The 17,414-nt window shown below is 34.4% G+C and overlaps 1 protein-coding gene across 1 annotated transcript in view; it reads left to right on the forward strand.

Annotated features, from left to right (window-relative positions):
* Positions 1-17,414, forward strand: part of LOC143256788 (kinesin-like protein KIF3A) — a 79,827-nt gene that overhangs the window by 18,404 nt on the left and 44,009 nt on the right. Inside the window, exons 4-5 of the mRNA XM_076514463.1 lie at positions 10,758-10,926; positions 11,515-11,659. Coding sequence (XP_076370578.1) covers positions 10,758-10,926; positions 11,515-11,659 — 314 coding nt within the window. The remainder of the gene's footprint in view (positions 1-10,757; positions 10,927-11,514; positions 11,660-17,414) is intronic.

The following is a 17,414-nucleotide window of genomic DNA, read 5'->3' on the forward strand; positions in this document are numbered from 1 at the left end:
GGACATATGCTGCTGCACTTCGTTCCACAACTACAGTGGGAGTGCAGACAGATCTCTCTGTGCCTCCAAGAGAATCGTTTTCTAAACAGATGAAAAGCCTTTTGACCTCCTTGGTTAAAAGGGTTGGTGAATCGACTTCCACACTCATCTCTGTTCCTCCCATACATTCCAACAAACCTCAAGATCCACATCCTTCAGTTTCAAATACAGGCATTTCTTCTCATACATCTTTTTCTCCTACCCCAAGAGGCAAAACAATCATTCGTTCGCATCCTCAGTCACTGGAATCCCCTTCCACTAACAAAGGATCCATGGAGGTTGATAGACCTCCTCCATCTAAGGACAGTAAGGAAAAAAGACATGGTTGTAAACAGGAGGGTTCCCTGCCACTTTGCCTACCCGTCATTAAAAATGGCCACCTTGATACAATGGAACTGTCGAGGTTTACGTTCTAATCTGGATGATATCAAAACACAGATTGCTTCCTACCATCCTGTATGTCTTTCCTTACAAGAAACATTTCTAAAACCTGCTGATACAGTCACCATTAGCCAGTTTTCTCTGTACAGAAATGACAGGCTGTGTGATGGTCGAGTACATGGAGGGGTGGCACTATTGATTGATCAGTATGTGCCCACCCTGTCTCTGTCACTCAACACACCCTTGGAGGCCGTAGCTATCCATGTTTCCTTGGGTCATACCATCACTGTTTGTTCTCTTTACCAGTCCCCTGGAGAGACATATGATCAATCCGACCTTGATGTTCTCGTTGAACAGTTGTCGTCTCCCTTTCTACTCCTGGGGGACTTTAATGGACATCATCCCCTCTGGGGAAGTGCTGTTATTAATGGGAGGGGTCCCTCTGTAGAGCATATGCTCTCTGATCACAATCTGTCTCTTTTCAATACTGGTTCTTCCACTGATTTTCACGCACCTAGTCGGTCCTTTACCACTATTGATCTCTTGGTTTGCTCCCCTTCATTATTCTCCCATTTTTCATGGAGGGTTGACAATAATCCACTAGGCAGTGATAATTTTCCTTTACTTTTGAGAGAGACTGGTCGTGGTAGATGCCACCGTACCCGCGTGCCCCGGTGGAAGCTGGATCAGGCAGACTGGTCCACTTTCGCTGCTCTCGCAGAACTTGATCCTGCCATCATGAATCAGCCATCAATATATGACTATGTGGCAGCGGTAACTGGCTGTATTATACAAACAGCTGCTCAGTATATTCCTAAAACCTCGACACGTTTTCCACGATAACCTTGTCCTTGGTGGAATCCTGCTTGTCACTTAGCAAAAACGGGCCTGGGATACTTTTCGTAGATATCCCACACTTTCGAACTGCGTCGCTTTCCAACGGGCCTGTGCACATGCTAGGTGGGTAAGACGTCAAAACCAGAATGAATCTTGGATTAAGTTCACAACAAGCATATCTTCTACCACCAGTTCCAAGGTCATATGGGACAGGATTTGAAAGGCCAGTGGGCACTACAATTCTGTCCTCATCTCGATCTTACTCTCTGATGGTCAGGAGGTGGCTGATGTCAGGAGCATCGCTGATACTCTAGGTGAAAGCTTTTGCTGGATATTTAGCACTTGCTTGTTCCTCCACCTTCTTGGCCATCAAGACACGGGCAGAGTGTACACCTCTTTCCTTTCAAACTGATTATCTCTTTGACTATAATTGTCCCTTTACATTGGTGGAACTGAAAATGGCCCTTCATCGGTCTGCCAGTACATCTGTTGGACTTGATGATGTTCATTATGACATGCTGCACCATCTATCTCCTGCTTCTCTTGATGTCCTTCTGATTGTCTTTAACTGGATCTGGCAGGAGAATGTTTTTCCTGATGCCTGGCACCAGGTTATTATTTTACCTTTCTCTAAGCCAGGGAAAGATCCCAAGATTCATTCAAACTACCGTCCAATTGCTTTGACAACATGTCTCTGTAAGACCTTAGAAAGGATGGTTAATGCTCGTCTTGTTTGGTTCCTCGAATCAAACAACCTCCTCTAGCTCACGCAGTGTGGGTTCCGACGACAGAACTCCACCACAAACCACGTAATTCGACTTGAAACATCAATCAGAGAAGCCTTTCTTAAATGCCAACATCTTGAATCAATATTCTTTGACATTGAAAATGCTTATGACACAACATGGAGGTATGGCGTTTTGCGAGACCTCCATACATATGGGTTATGTGGCCATTTACCCATGTTTATTAAAAAAATGTTAATGGACAAGAGATTCCAAGTTCGTGTGCGTTCGACACATTCTTTTCTACAGGGACTTGGAGTCCCTCAGGGCTGTTTTGAGTGTCACACTTTTCAGTATAAAGATAAATGCCATCACTGAACAACTCCCTCTCACTGTTGCAATTGGGCTATATGTCAACGACTTTCACATCTTGTGTCATTTGTCGAACATGAGATATATTGAGCAGCAACTACAAACTGCCTTCAATCGTGTACTGAAGTGGACTGTGGCAAACGGCTTTAATTTTTCTCTCTCTAAAACCATTTGCATGCACTTTTGCTGCCAACAGGGTGTTAACCCTGATCCTGAACTTCATATCGGTGAAGTTTCGCTGCCAGAGGTCCCTTGCCTGTTAGTCTTCCTGGTGGGTTATGATCATTACTATTCTGCTACAGTAAATCCTTTACAACTTTATAGACTGGATGTCAACATTGGTTTTATGCAATTTTCTGTTTTTAATTGCTTTTTTGTTTTTACCTTTGTTTACTTTTACAAATTTTACTACATTTACTTTACTTTTACCTTTTTACTGGACATTTGGCTTCTCATTATTACGATTTTGCTATAAGTCTTTTAAAACTTCTATTATTTTACATTTTGATAATGGCTGCTATGACACATAACCCGGAACCAGGAGTGGAAAGGCCAACTTCAGGTGACTCACGGTGGTTCTTGAACTTACCTGTTAGTCTTCCTGGTGGGTTATGATCATTACCATTTTGCAAGAGTAAATACTTTACAACTTCTTTTACTCTGCTTTCTCTCTTAACATTGTAAACTAGGTGTCAACATTGGTTTTATGCTTTTTCTATTTTTCAATGATGTTTTGTTGTACCTTCATTTTCTTTTCTGTATTTTACTACATTTAATTTGTTTTTACCTTTTTACTGGACGTTTGGCACTGTTAGCCTAGCTGCTTTGTGCCATAAAATACTAAATCAATCAATTGATCAATTTTCTATACCTGCAGTTATTTGTTGCATTTTATTTCAATTTTTTTGGTGTGAGACTAAAACCTTAAATGGTATCAGGTTTTGATTTATCAATTAGGGAAATAACAGTTTTGTGTAGGAGGTGGTGGAGTCTTTTATGTTGCCTGGACCTTTTTTTTTGAACCTGAAATACCTCTATTTAAGTTTCTTGTTTCCAACAGCAGGGATTTTGCTGGTATTTTTCTTGCCAATTACCTTTGTTTAATTTCATATCCATGTTGTCTTGAATCTGCTTAAGCCTTTTTCACTATTTCTATGAAGGGTTTCTCATGAATGTTACTTTCTTTTTCTCTTCCACCTTGTAATGTATTCATTGTTTCCTACTTTTATGTTTTTATTTTTGCTACAGATTTTCAAGCCTGTATTTGATTACTTTTATCTCAACTTTGGTTCATTCATGTCCTTTTCTCCTTTCTTTGTTACTTCATATGTCTGGGCTCAACACTGAGCTTTTCTTTCTTTCTTAAATTCTCAAACTTTTCATTCTCTTCTTCAGGCTTTATGTCAGAACCTGTGTCTTCTGTTCAACTTTTTTAGGCTTAGTTTTCTCACCCCTTTTACATTATTTTTCTTCCATTCATCTTTTTCCACATGCTTGACCTTCTCTTTTGGGTCCATTCCTTACATGTATGGCTGATGGTCTGTTATATTCCAGATGACCTGAATCATGTTGTGGATCATCTATAAAAGACTAAAGGGATATTGCCCAAGAAGTTGTCCCATAATCCTCAGGTGTTTCATGTGGCTTTACTCTTATAAATGCATTTACCACAACACCAAACTTCTCATTTTCTAGTCTTCTGTTTTGCATCTATCACCTTTTGTGAAGGATGCATTGAGTCTCTAAGCCTATCCTCATATTTTTCCCCTCCTATGTATTCTCTTACTCATTTGCAACACTCCTTTTCGGATCTTTGTGTTAACTCCTTATTGATCAGCTCAACTATGGTTTCTTATGTTGAACCTTTTCCATAACTCTTTCTCTCTCCTATTATTTTCTTCTTCCTCTTCATTTTTCTCTTTTACATTCAGCTGTCTTCACTCCAACTTTATACATGGGTTTTCTCTGTTTGCAAAATGTTTTGGACTCTCTTCATGTGCAGTCTTTCCTTTTTTTCATTCTGTTTGTCTTTCTTCCATCATTGTGTATCAATGAAAATGGTGTACTTTTACAGTTGGTCACAGTGCCATTCTTTCTCCCCTTCTTGTCTTTGTGTTCCCTATCTTTTGGAATTCTTGGTTTATGCTACTTCATTTTATAGTTTCCATTCCAGTATATTCATTCCTTGGAATCTCTCCTCCACATGCAATATATTTCCTGTTACTTTTTCTGGATATCTTCATTAATTCATTTGTTGGATGAAGGTGCTCATTGACACTTCCAGGTGACTTCTTATTAAATCACCATCTTACTTTCTCCTTGGCTATTCACTTCTATTATATGTTGGATGAGATTTTTCAAGCTGCCAAATGGGCAATCCCCACACTTTTTTTTTTCACGTTATCCTCATCATTTGGTCATTTCTTCTTTTTTGGGCTATGAGCTGCCTTCAGTTACTATTTTACATACATTTTACTGGCTCTCACTGGCTAAGTTATTTTTTATTAGTTTTCCAAGATGCACCATCCCCTCCTTCATACTTTATTGGATCCAGTTCAAAGCCTCGTATAGTGCTCACTTATGAGAAGGGGTGTTCAAGAAGACTGCATCATTTTCTAAATAAGGATTGATCCTGACCATACTCTCTCATGGACTATCATGAGTAAAGCAGGAAAGGGATAGTTGTTCATCCTGCATGTTTAGTTGGATGAACTGACACTTGCCTGCTTTTGAAAATAAAGTTTTTGTGGTCACTCATTGTGCTGCCATATGGTGCTATGCTCCTCTGGCCTTTTTAACATGCTTTCACTCCTCCTCTTTTTTTGTTTTTTTAAGTGAAGTACAGGCATTTTTATCACTCACCAGTTACTGGCTGCTAGGGTTTTGTATCATAGAAGAGCATTCCTGAATGTGACCAGTTCCACTCAGTAGAGGGTAGAGCAGTGGTGCTCTTGTGGAATAAGTGGCAGGAACTTTTCTCCTACCTTGGACTGGTTAAAAAATAGCTGATACTAGTAGGTTGCGGACTGGGGTTAACCAACCATATACGGTTACCTCTTCATCTGGATTTTGTAGTGGTCTAGAGATGGATATGCACTGGACCAGCCAACATAAGTTCTCACTCATAAAGATGATAGGGAACCTTCTTCTACCAGATACAAATGAAAAATACCCATTGCTGCCTGGTTTTGCACTGGAATTGACCCACTATGTATGGTTGGCTTTCTGCCATCTTACTGCTGTCTAGGTGCTGGGTTGTCAGGTAGTTTGGTGTTGGATAGGCATAAGATCACCCAACATGAGCACTTCCCCTTTGCAGAATGGATGTTAGTTTCCCCCTCTGCTTCACTGGGATAGATGTTATAAAACAAACTCTAAGTTCTGAAAATGTAATAGCTTACAAGATACTTATAACAAAAACCTGAAAGTTTTAAAATGACGTGTTTTTTTAACAAGAATACATATAAGTTGGTAAAATTATTATGTAACAAAATATGTATTATTTTCTCTGCACAGTTTAGTTTGTTTTGCTAATTTGGTGTTGACTTGCTAGGTTTGCATGATAAGATATTTAAGCTTTTCTCAAACTTTGTCTTTCAGTTAAGTCTATTCATACAAAGCTTGATTCTTGACCCTTTCTTACATTTTATCCAACCAGTATAATTGTGTTATATTAGTCAACTAAATATAAATCCAGTTAAAGTAATAGCAGTTTTATTGGACATTGTGAACTTAAAGAGAATGAACATCGTGCTTTAATAGAATCAATATTATGGAATTGGTTGATTAGCTCAAATAATTGATATCAATTATATGTGAGTATCAATTAATGTCACAGAATGTAATCAAAATCATAATTCAATTGATTAATGTACAAAATAATAACTAGGTTCTGGAATAGTACTGTTTCAAGTAAATTCAACTATCCAGTAATAGTAGTTATGGATAAATCTGTTAATACTACAGGAATAAGTCAAAATTAGAGTATCCAGTTGTTACTATTTTTTTATTATTTCAACTATATGTTTGATTAAAATGTTGCCATTTTAATATCTAATTAGTCTTTTTGATTTACTTGACTTCAGTTTAATCAATTAATATCACACCCATGAAAATAATCAACTAACCAGGTTATTTAGGTTATTACAGTTTTTGATTATTCCAACTACTTAACTAAATATTGACATTAAATGTGGGTTATCTATCTATCATGAGTATTAAAACCATGGGAGAATATTAATTAGGTGAATGTAATTGATCACAAATTACAAAATAGTGTCTAGTTTCACTTTAAAAAAATCATAATTTGAGACACTCTTGGAACAAAAAATAAAATGTACTTCTTTTCATCTTAGAACTTCAGATTTTTATCATTGATAAGAAAGTTTCATTTTATATATTGAATCTGTTTTAACTTAATTAACATATGTGTTTTCATACTTTTATTTTGCTGATAGCATAAGTTACCATGTTTGGCTATAAACTTTAAAACCTAATAAAATCTGAAAAAACGATTTATAGGTAAACCTATGAGCTGGTTAGTCACTATTTTTAGCTGAAACTATTCTTGGTTGAAAAGAACCTGTCTAATAAATGTAGTATTTTTCAATAAATAATTAGTTTATTTACTTATCTGTATCATTTGATAATGGTGAACTTAGCAGTAATATTGAAAAAAATAGGGATTTGAATTCTTGACATTTTTCATTACCTACTGTTCTTGTTAAGACTACTTGAAGTATTGTTATAAAGAAAATTTTCATGGATTTAAAAGAAATGTAATTTAACACACACAAAAACAATTTCAGTATGGAAAAACAAATTCTAAACAAACTCTTTAAAAAAATCCTGAATCTTTTATTTTAAGACTGTTAGCTACTCATGAAAGGTTGTTTAGCATTGCAGGCATTTTATTTACTTACTTTACAAGAAACATGTACACAATACTGTATTTACTCCACCTTGATATGAATAGTTTATCATCTACTCTGTCCAATGGTGTTTAAAATTTGCCTGAAGCTATTACACTATGTAACAAAATTTTTACTTTTTCTTGTTCCTACTTATGCTTAAAGTAAATAGAAGAGACATATTTTTTCTCTTCAAACTCTGCTTTTGTGACTTGGGTAATGAAATTTTCAAATTTACTATGTAACAAAATTTTTACTTTTTCTTGTTCCTACTTATGCCTAAAGTAAATAGAAGAGACATATTTTTTCTCTTCAAACTCTGCTTTTGTGACTTGGGTAATGAAATTTTCAAATTTACCCATTTTCCAGAATATTCCAAGTAGATTTCATGCTGAATAGCTGATAGAGAATTTTCTCGTACTTACAAGAATTTTCGAAAACGTTGTAGAACTTACGAGAATTTCCAAGAACATTTTAGAATTTTGTAGAACTTTCCATAGTATTATATATATACAGGGGCTCACCACTTCAATTTAGTTCTAGCTGCCTAAGTGAACACGTAGACCTATCTGATTTTATCAGAGATGGCATCAAGAAGCTGCAAGCATTCTCTAGACACATTCTGCTATGTGTGTGGCCAATTTACGAAGACAAGAGCGAAAAAGTACTCTGTGACAGCTTCTGCTAAAATATGTGAAATCTACAAGGCATGTTTCTGCATACCTGTCAGGGATCAAGACAAACCCTGGGCACATCATTTTACCTGTGAGCACTGCAAAAAACTGTAGAAGGTAAGACACAGTTTTTGATTGCTTGAATAGTAAGATTTTATATTATACAAATTTTAGATCTTTTAAAATTTAAATATCTTTTAATTTATTTTTATAAATTTCCAATAGTATAGAAAAAATATCACATATAAAATATCTTGCATGAACCTCTTACACATTAGTTGTGGATAAAATAAATTTATTCTTCATAGTCATCATCATAATAACAATTTTATTTTGCTCTTTTGCAGGATAGTACAGAGGGGAAAAGAGAGCCATGAAGTTTACTATTCCAAGAATGTGGCATGAACCCACTGACCACTCAAGCAATTCCTACTTCTGCATGGTGGGCTCTTCCAAATGTCAGGTTGGCAAGAATGCATCTGCTATCGTGTATCCAGACCTTCCATCATCCATTACCCCAGTGCCACACTGCCCTGAGCTCCCTGTACCCACTCCATCAGAGAGAAAGTAGCCATCTCAAAAAAACTACTCACTTCTAAACATTTTTGTTTATTTTTGTATAACTTTAGTATAAATACATGTAAATCTTGATTCATATATTGTTTTATTCAGACCTTATGTAAATGAAAATGTGCAAATTTGCCCGTTTTTACATAGAAAATATGTTAATTTATAAATTTCATTATCCAGGTCACAAAAGCAAAGTTTGAAGGGAATTATGGCCATTTTCTGTACTTTTACAATATAAGCAATTAAGAAATAACACATACTATCCAGGAACAAAATTTGTGTTACATAGTGTTATCAGAGTACTCTTTATTCATAATTGCTCGTATTACATGCTGTAACATTATAAAGACATGAGAGTGAAAGAACTGTAATAATAGAGCTGCAAATGTAGAAGTTAAATCATGAAAAAAGAAGATATGGCTGATTATATCACCATGTGTTGAAATGTTTCTTAGAAAATATAAATTTGTGCTTTGGGATGAGCACACATTTTAAATAAATCTGTAAGGAGTTACATTTTTTGCATGTTACACAAAATGTTGAAAATGACAATATAATAATGCTGAAATATGTTTTAGTTAACAATGATTCAACTGGAGACAGAATTGTTATTTTTACTTAAATGATGTAATTCAGTATTATGTTGCTCACATACTGTAATAGGGTTCATTTATATCATCATTATCTTTGTTCACTTTGGGAATTTGCATTTAATGATCGCCTATCGTGACTCTTTTTACACACCTATATAAGTTGTGAAATGTTTTGTAATTTAGTTTTTACTATTCCAGGCACAAAAAATTGTTAGAAAAATGAGTTTTGTCAAATTATGGAAGGTGTTAGTAAATCAAGGATTAAGCAATTTCAGGTTACATCCATGTATGTGGCTTAACACATCACTGTAATAACCTGAAAAACATAATATTAAAGAACAACAGACCTTTTGGTCCATTTAGGCCATATTGTTCACTAAACTAAATGGATGAAATTGTGTTAATCTGTGGTATTCAAATTCACTTGTGTATAACAGTTAGGTATGAAGAACTGCATTGAAAATCAGATTGACCAACTGTGTTATTGAGACTAAACTGATCACAAACAGCAAAGGAAAGAAGGCTCAAACACTCATATAAACATTAGTAAAAAAACTAGTATTGGGGCTTCAATTTAAGTGTGAGCCTCTACACTTGTGTAATACATTAAGCAAAGAATGTGTTGGGGTCTCACTTTACACTGTTATCCAAATGGACTGATCCCAGATTGGAGAAGGAATATTGATTAATTTTGGACTTATTCTGTGTATATACACAAAGTTTTGGAAGTCTGTAATAAGATGTACTTTCTGGTACACAAAAAGTAAGATGTGTTACAAAGTATTTGTACTCTGTGAATTGACAATATCAATCTGGTTGAAACTCTGACAGGTTAGAATCTGTAGAAATGTTAATGAGAAGGATAAAAATATTTTTGTCCATTATACAGTCTTCATATAGCATTTGCATAACTTCTAGAAATTGTGGAATACATATTTAGAGTTTGTAAAACTCTATTTATATTCCTAATTGCCTCCCTTAGTATGGTGATTGGTATTTACTCTCCTCTACCATTAATTCACTAAATCAACATTGTAAGATAAAATGAATAGATGGTAACTAAAATCAAACATTTAATACTGTGTTGAATGTCACTCTCTGAAATAGGTCATGGCATGTGCACTTTGACCTGACATCTATGCATAAGGTTAATAGTGAACCTGTAAAGGTTTGTAATAACACCTCTAGCTACTGGTTTTTGGAGAGAAAAGAGACAACTTCACAAAAGAACAAAAGCATTGCGACTTTCCTGCACTGTTTACTTAGATAAAATGACTATTTTCTTTTACATGTTCAAGGGTAGGTTTATCTGTAACTCATTCTAGCTTGTGCAAATCCTAGATGTATGATGACACAATCGTGTTCAATGTATAAGGTTAATGAAATGATCATTGCTGTAAATAACCCTAGCCTGAGGCAAAGATTATTGCACATTAATGGTTGTATGTTCTATTGTACATACTTTCAGAAAGTTTTGAAAACACAATATTCACAAATAAATCAATTTTTTTTAACTTAAAGAACAGTAAAATCTAGCAGTTGTCCAACTACTACAACTTAAGTAACTTATTTTTATCAATGTAAGATAATGTATTTACAGTTTGAATTAATTTATTTGTAACAATTGGGAGTTGGTTGCTTTGCTACTTGCTTTAGGTAGAACCAGTACAAGGATCAATTACTGTGCATAATCCTAATAGCTCTGAAGAGGAACCCCCTAAAATGTTTACCTTTGACACAGTATTTGGATATGAATCTAAACAAGTTGAGGTCTACAACCAGGCAGCAAGACCCATTGTGGAAAATGTTTTGGAAGGATATAATGGTGAGATCATGAACCTAAGCCAATTTAATAGAATGCTGTGTTTTTCTTGATATATTTTGTTAAATATCATTAACTATTCTCACTAGGAGTTTGAATAGGTATTACAAGCTTTGACAAAATAGACATATATGTATTGTGAAACATTTCTTCATGAGAAGTGATAAGCATTTTTCAGATAAACATAGCTAAAGAATGGTAGCAGTTCACATTTTTTAATGTAATTACAGTAATATGTGCTGTACATTTTGTGTATTGTGCTTAGTAATTTTATCAATCTCAGATAAAAATAAATAATTTATAATCATGTGAGCTAGTCTATAAGCATTCAAGTATGATATTTACTTGTGGAGTAACTAATTAATAAGTATGAAAAATAATTTTTGGAACTATGATTATATTAAATAAATATTAATAATTGAATGACATTTTTGTACTTTAATTTGTGCTTTACTCTCTTTTCTTGATGTAAAAAAATTTTTGGTAAGATCCAGAAAAATATTTAGGAGAGGTTTAATAAAAGAACAGTTGCACTTTAATTTATTGAAATGGAAGTATGAGTAAATTTGGGTCAAATTTTCAATTATTTAGGAACAATCTTTGCATATGGTCAGACTGGGACAGGTAAAACATTTACCATGGAAGGGGTTCGTTCAACACCAGAATTGAAAGGCATTATTCCAAATTCTTTTGCTCACATCTTTGGTCATATTGCTAAAGCAGAAGATGATAAAAAGTATGCAAATATTAAGTATATTGTCACTATTTATTTATTAAACAGTTATGTTTTAAGATATAACAAAGAAACTCAAACTAGATAAATTAAGTATTTGTGATACATTTTAACCTATGTTATATTCAGGTTCTCAGAAGCATTCATTTACTGAAGTATAAATATACTAGATTTTTTGTGGATACATCTTTGTTAGGTACAGGTTCCCTAATAATTTAGAAGTAACATAAAACAATTTAAACTAAAATACCATAATCTTATTTTACTAGTTACTGCTGAGATTCTATTTGTGGTTGGCATAAAAAGTTCATCATTTCATCTAACTTAGATGTTCACTTTTTATAGTGAAAATTGTGAAGTTGAAATGTAAAGTTACTCTATATGGTGCAGTTTGTGAACTCCATCTCTCATGAACACTATAAAGTTGTTTGTTGAAGGTTCGCTTCAAGTTTTATTTAGGATTTATCAAAAAATGTAGTTAATTGGAGCTCCATTTGCAGATCAAACCCCAATGTTAGTACATTTTTATCAATCATATAGAACATTGTCATTAAAATTGTTCTTTTCAGAAATATGTTGAGCAAGTGTTTTCATCAAAAGCCAATGAATTAACCCATTTTTTTTACGTATTGTACTCCGAGATTTGTTATCAAGATTACATAGTAGATGACCACTGTATTTAACATGAATGTATAAATAGTAGATTGGATCTTGTAAAAGAAGTGTTATATTAAAGTCATGGTGCACACACTTTGGTGTACATACCTAAAAATGGGCATGGAGAATTGTTGGGAGAGAGGGGAGCTAAAACTATAGGAGCATATAAATTTATCTGAAGATGTTGCCACCATATGTGGAAACTTTGTCTATGTCTTCCAGGAATTGATCCAATGGGTGACATACTGCAGAACTGAATAGGTTGGGGGGTTGGGGTCACAAAGCAGCTGAGAACTGGTCTTTATGGTATGCCAGTCTTGTGTATTTTTTGATAGTCATACATGTGGTAGTTTGTTATGATATTGATTCAAGTATTTATATTGTGTTTTTCAAGATTTTGGACATTTTTTTCTTCAGTTACAGATGTAGGGTCTGCAATATTTTCTATGTCCTATCACTCACTAGGATGTTCAGCTTGTGAATATACTCTTTGTTCATGACAATGGTGGCATTTCCTTTTTCAGCTTGTAGTGTGATGACTGTGTCATCATTCTTGAGCATCTTGATAACTGCTGTCTCTTTGGACAGATTCACTGGTCGAAATATTGTGGAAGAGAGTAACAATACATGTAATAAAGACAAGAATAATAGTCCAAATGAGTATACCATTAGTAATTCCAATGCTTCAGCTCAATCTTTAGTCATTAGTTCCATGATGGTACCTTATTTTCATGTTAGTTCTGTGTAGTACAGGGTTATTATTCAGCAGTTATTATCTGGCAATCTGAAAGGTTTCCGAGGTTGGTACATTGATTGGTAATTAGGTCTGTGCCATTAAAACTGACCAGAATATCCTGGCATCTGATGTGTAGCTTTCCAAGTTGTTTTATGAAATCTGTTGAGTTGTGAATGTGATACCTGATGTTCTCTTATAGTGGAGATAGAATAGGTACAAAGAAGGTTGCTAGTTAATGGCAAGGTGAGCTCAAAGCACTGACAATAGGCCTTAAAGGTATATTACATTTATGTGTCTGAGGTAGTCTAGAACTGAAGGAGAATATTTTTATTGGATCTTAAGTCTTTGGCTAGCTTCTTTTGATTAAGTTATGCTTCTTATGTTTGTAAGTGTTCAATTGATGAGTCCTTGTTTTTTACATTAGGATCATTGGTAATCTTTTTGTATTGGTGTTTGTCTAGCAACTGCTTCATCTTTGTGTCATAATCTTTGACATCTGGTTTCTTCATCTGCTGGTAGAATCTTGGTAGTGTTGTCATGTCTTACATGGCTCAGTATATTACATGCTTATTTAGTGAGGTTCGGTTTTGATTTTTTGGGATTTCTGAGGATAGTGTAAATTTGATGTTGGAATTGTTCTGCTGTAGGTTTTGGGAAGATTTGTGCAGCAGATTCCAATGTTGCAGCTATGTCAACAGTTGGAACTTGCAGTAATTTGAAATCTACAAGTTTAAAAAATAAGGTAGTTGCCTTTCAAAACCACTGATTATTTTGTCTTATTTTATAATTGGAAGTAAATTTACATGTAGTGCTGATCAATCATTTCTGAACCTGTTTAAGTAATGCTTCATTATTCCCTCATAAATTAAGTTTATACTGTATTTATAGGTTCGACTTTGTGCACTTAAATTAATTAAGTCAGCATCAAATAGTTGGTTAAACATCACAAGGTAAATGTTCAAAAATTTTGTTTTATTAAAAGCATTCAGAAACCCAGCCACCAATATCCTTCTCTTAATTACGGTACAGAGATACGTCATAGACCAATGGTTTGAGAATATGGCTTGTAGACATGACTACATTCTATGCAAAAAGCAACTTGGCTGTTGACTGGATGGTTAAGTTTTTTTGTTATGTTCATTTGTCAGCTTATTAGATTCAAGTTTTTTGGTATCAGTGTAGATTTATTAATATGTCAAAAACATGGATAAATGGTTGTTGCATGTCAACAGAAAATTACCTAATGTTTTATCATGTGATGTCTCAGAGGCAAAAAAACAGAAGAAATCATTAAATAATGGTGATGAAAAACAATAATGAATAGAAACTGTAACTGAATTAAGCAGTTTCTCAGTTTTTGCTTCCTCTGTTGGTAAACTGACCACCTAACCTAAACTAAAATGGTTAAGTACCGGTAGGATTATTTGAAATTTGGATTCACATACAGAGTTTATAATAATGGAGAACAACTACATTGTATTCTTGATGTTGAGAAACCCACTTAAAATAAAAATGTACCTCAGAACAGCTGGTATGGGTATTAACACTTTTATTGATAAGGAGCGAACAACGTTTCGACCTTCCTAGGTCATATTCAGGTTAAGAAAGAGACAGTTTGCAAGTGACCATATAAATGTGTATGGAAAATTGCAGGTGGATGTTAGATTATTAATTAATATAGGTACAAAGGTGTTCCTTTATATTGGTTTAATTTTGGTTTTAATTGCTATGTAAGTAGGACTTCTTTGATTTTGCATTTGTTTGTATTTGTTTCCCTACATAATATCCAGGTGTTTTCTATGGTTATGTTGTGTTTATTTGATTTGTAGTGTTCAAAAATGTGTGAAGGTGTTTTTTTTTGTTCTTTGATTCTAGTTTACATTTTTCTGCTTGTTTCTCCAATAATGAAGTCGTGGCAGTTATTACATTGTATTTTATAAACAATGTTACTTTTTTATTTGTCAGTGTAGTTTTTACATAGTATGGACTTTATTTTTTACCTGGTTTTTTGAATAAATTTGGTGTGTATTAGAATACTGTATTTTGTTGTAAGTTTTTTCCAAATGTTGGTTATTTTTTTTGCTGATGTCAGTAACATATGGTATGCAGCAGTATAAGGTTTTGTAGTTTGTTATAACTTGGGATTTGTTGTTTGTTTGTTGTTGGTCTAGGTGTGTGCATATAATGTTTTCCATGGTTTTTTTAGGAAATTTGTTGATTTTGATGAAGTGTTTTATTTTGTTGATTTCATTATTAATTGTTATTGGGTGAACATAACTTTGTGGCTGGTGTTTATTTGGTTTCTTAATATGTTGAGTTTTTGTTTTGTTTTATGTGCTGAGCCCCAGGGAATGTATAATCCAGTATGGGTGATATTTCTGTGGATTTCTGTTTTGAATTGTGTGTCAGTTCTAGTGATTTTGAGGTGAAGAAATGCTATTTGGTTAGTTGTTTTCCTATTTGCAGGTGAACTTAATGTTGGGGTGTATCAAGTTAACATGATTAAAAAAACTAAGTGTGTATTTTGTAGATGTGAATCCAGCAATTGTATCATCAACATACCTGTACTAGAAAAGTGGTGGGTGTAAGGCTGAATTGATCACATGAGATTCAGTCTGTGTCATAAAAATGTTGACTAGAACTGGTGATACAGGATTCCCCATACTTAGACCATTTATTTTTAGGTAGTCTCAATTGTAACTTTGTATCTGTTCATCTGAAAAAACTTCAGTGTCAATTTGCAGATGAATTCCAAGAATCAGTGTGAGAACATGATTGAATCTGGAATCAACTTAATGACAGCAAAACTCTCATTCAGTCAATGGCAGCTCAGGAAAAGCTCACAGAACTATCTACTAATAAATATCTTCAGACAGAATTATAAACTTTTGGATGCTAGCCTCTCAAGAAAAGTAATTGATGTACTTTTACCTTTCAACATGTGTGCAAGACAGAGATTTTTGCTTTTACAACGACCAAAACAAAGCAATAATTTTGTCTGCTGGTAGAGTGGAATTTCCAAGTTTCTGTGCCTACAGTTCAACCAAGAATGAATCTCATCTCGTTCCAAGTTCAAGTCCATTCTTCACTCTGAATTGATGAATAAACTGAAATTGTTTACTTTATGCTACGTACCATTTTAGATGGGAGACTTCATAAAAAGAAAAGTTGTGCATTACTCTATTAGAAGAAGAAAATGTGCATGTGTGCACACGAAATAATAACTTGTGTATGTTCAAGTCCAATATTGTCTGGTTCTAGCTTTCTGTATAGTGTATGTTCAAGTCCAATATTGTCTGGTTCTAGCTTCTGTATAGTGTATGTTCAGAGAGTCTTTCAACTTATACATGTGATCTGTGCTATAAAATGTATCTGGATAAAATAAAAACATATTAGTTTTCTAGAGTCCAGTACAATTGCAACTATAAGTATTGGTGAATGATAATGTTTTGGTTAATTATTAGAGCTTATAGCATTATCTTCTGAAATATTTTGAAAACTTAATAAATTTCCTTTAGATCAGGCCTGGGCAGAGTCTAGAGTTGATGGTAGGTGCTGTTGACTAGCTGTATTCCCTTTAGTTCATCATTTAAGGATGATTATCTCAGATAGCCCTTGTGTAGCTTTGCAAAAATATCTAGAACAGAGGCATTAAAAAGCCTCTCAGGTTATTACTTTTCTGTTTGAATTTGGTCGTTATGAAGGAAAAAAATAAATTTTCTCAGCAAAAACAGTAATACACTGTCTATTTGAAATATTGTTACTTAAAATGTGCATAAGAATTTCTAGTCTTCTACATTATATGAATTAAGGTAATGGTCTGTTAAATATAATTGTTCTTTAGTTAGCAGGGTAAAACAATAAGCAAAGTATCATAAATTCTCATTGTTATTCTCATTCTTTAATCAAACAATCTTTTACAGAGAGCTATAATTTATTTAAGTCTTGACCCCTCGGTGTGGATTCCTGTACATGGTGAGGGGACCTCCCAAGGAAGGTTCTGTTCTTTCAGTTTACTTCCTCTGGGATCTAAACATCCACCCATGTGTTTGCAGTGTGTGGCAACTCGTAAAGGGGAAGATAGGATCTTGGTGGTTGAGGAGTCTAACCCTAACATGCCACTTTGGCCTTGAAATCCTGTAGATGGGCAGCTTTGGGGTGGCTCCCCTTGGGTCAGTCGGCTGGTCCACTCAGGCTAGGGTCAACCAAGTACCAGTGTTGGATGTTCTTAACAGGTGTTGTGGACATTATATCTGATGCTGGTGTTTGGGTGTAGTGCTCACAAAACCCTCCATTGCTGCAGTGTCCTTGTTTGACATTGTAGTGCTTCCCCTCGTAGGGCTCCATGGTGGGTGGGGTCAGTGT

The sequence above is a fragment of the Tachypleus tridentatus genome, chromosome 1 (assembly GCF_004210375.1).
Source record: "Tachypleus tridentatus isolate NWPU-2018 chromosome 1, ASM421037v1, whole genome shotgun sequence".
In the NCBI taxonomy this organism is placed as follows: domain Eukaryota; kingdom Metazoa; phylum Arthropoda; class Merostomata; order Xiphosura; family Limulidae; genus Tachypleus; species Tachypleus tridentatus.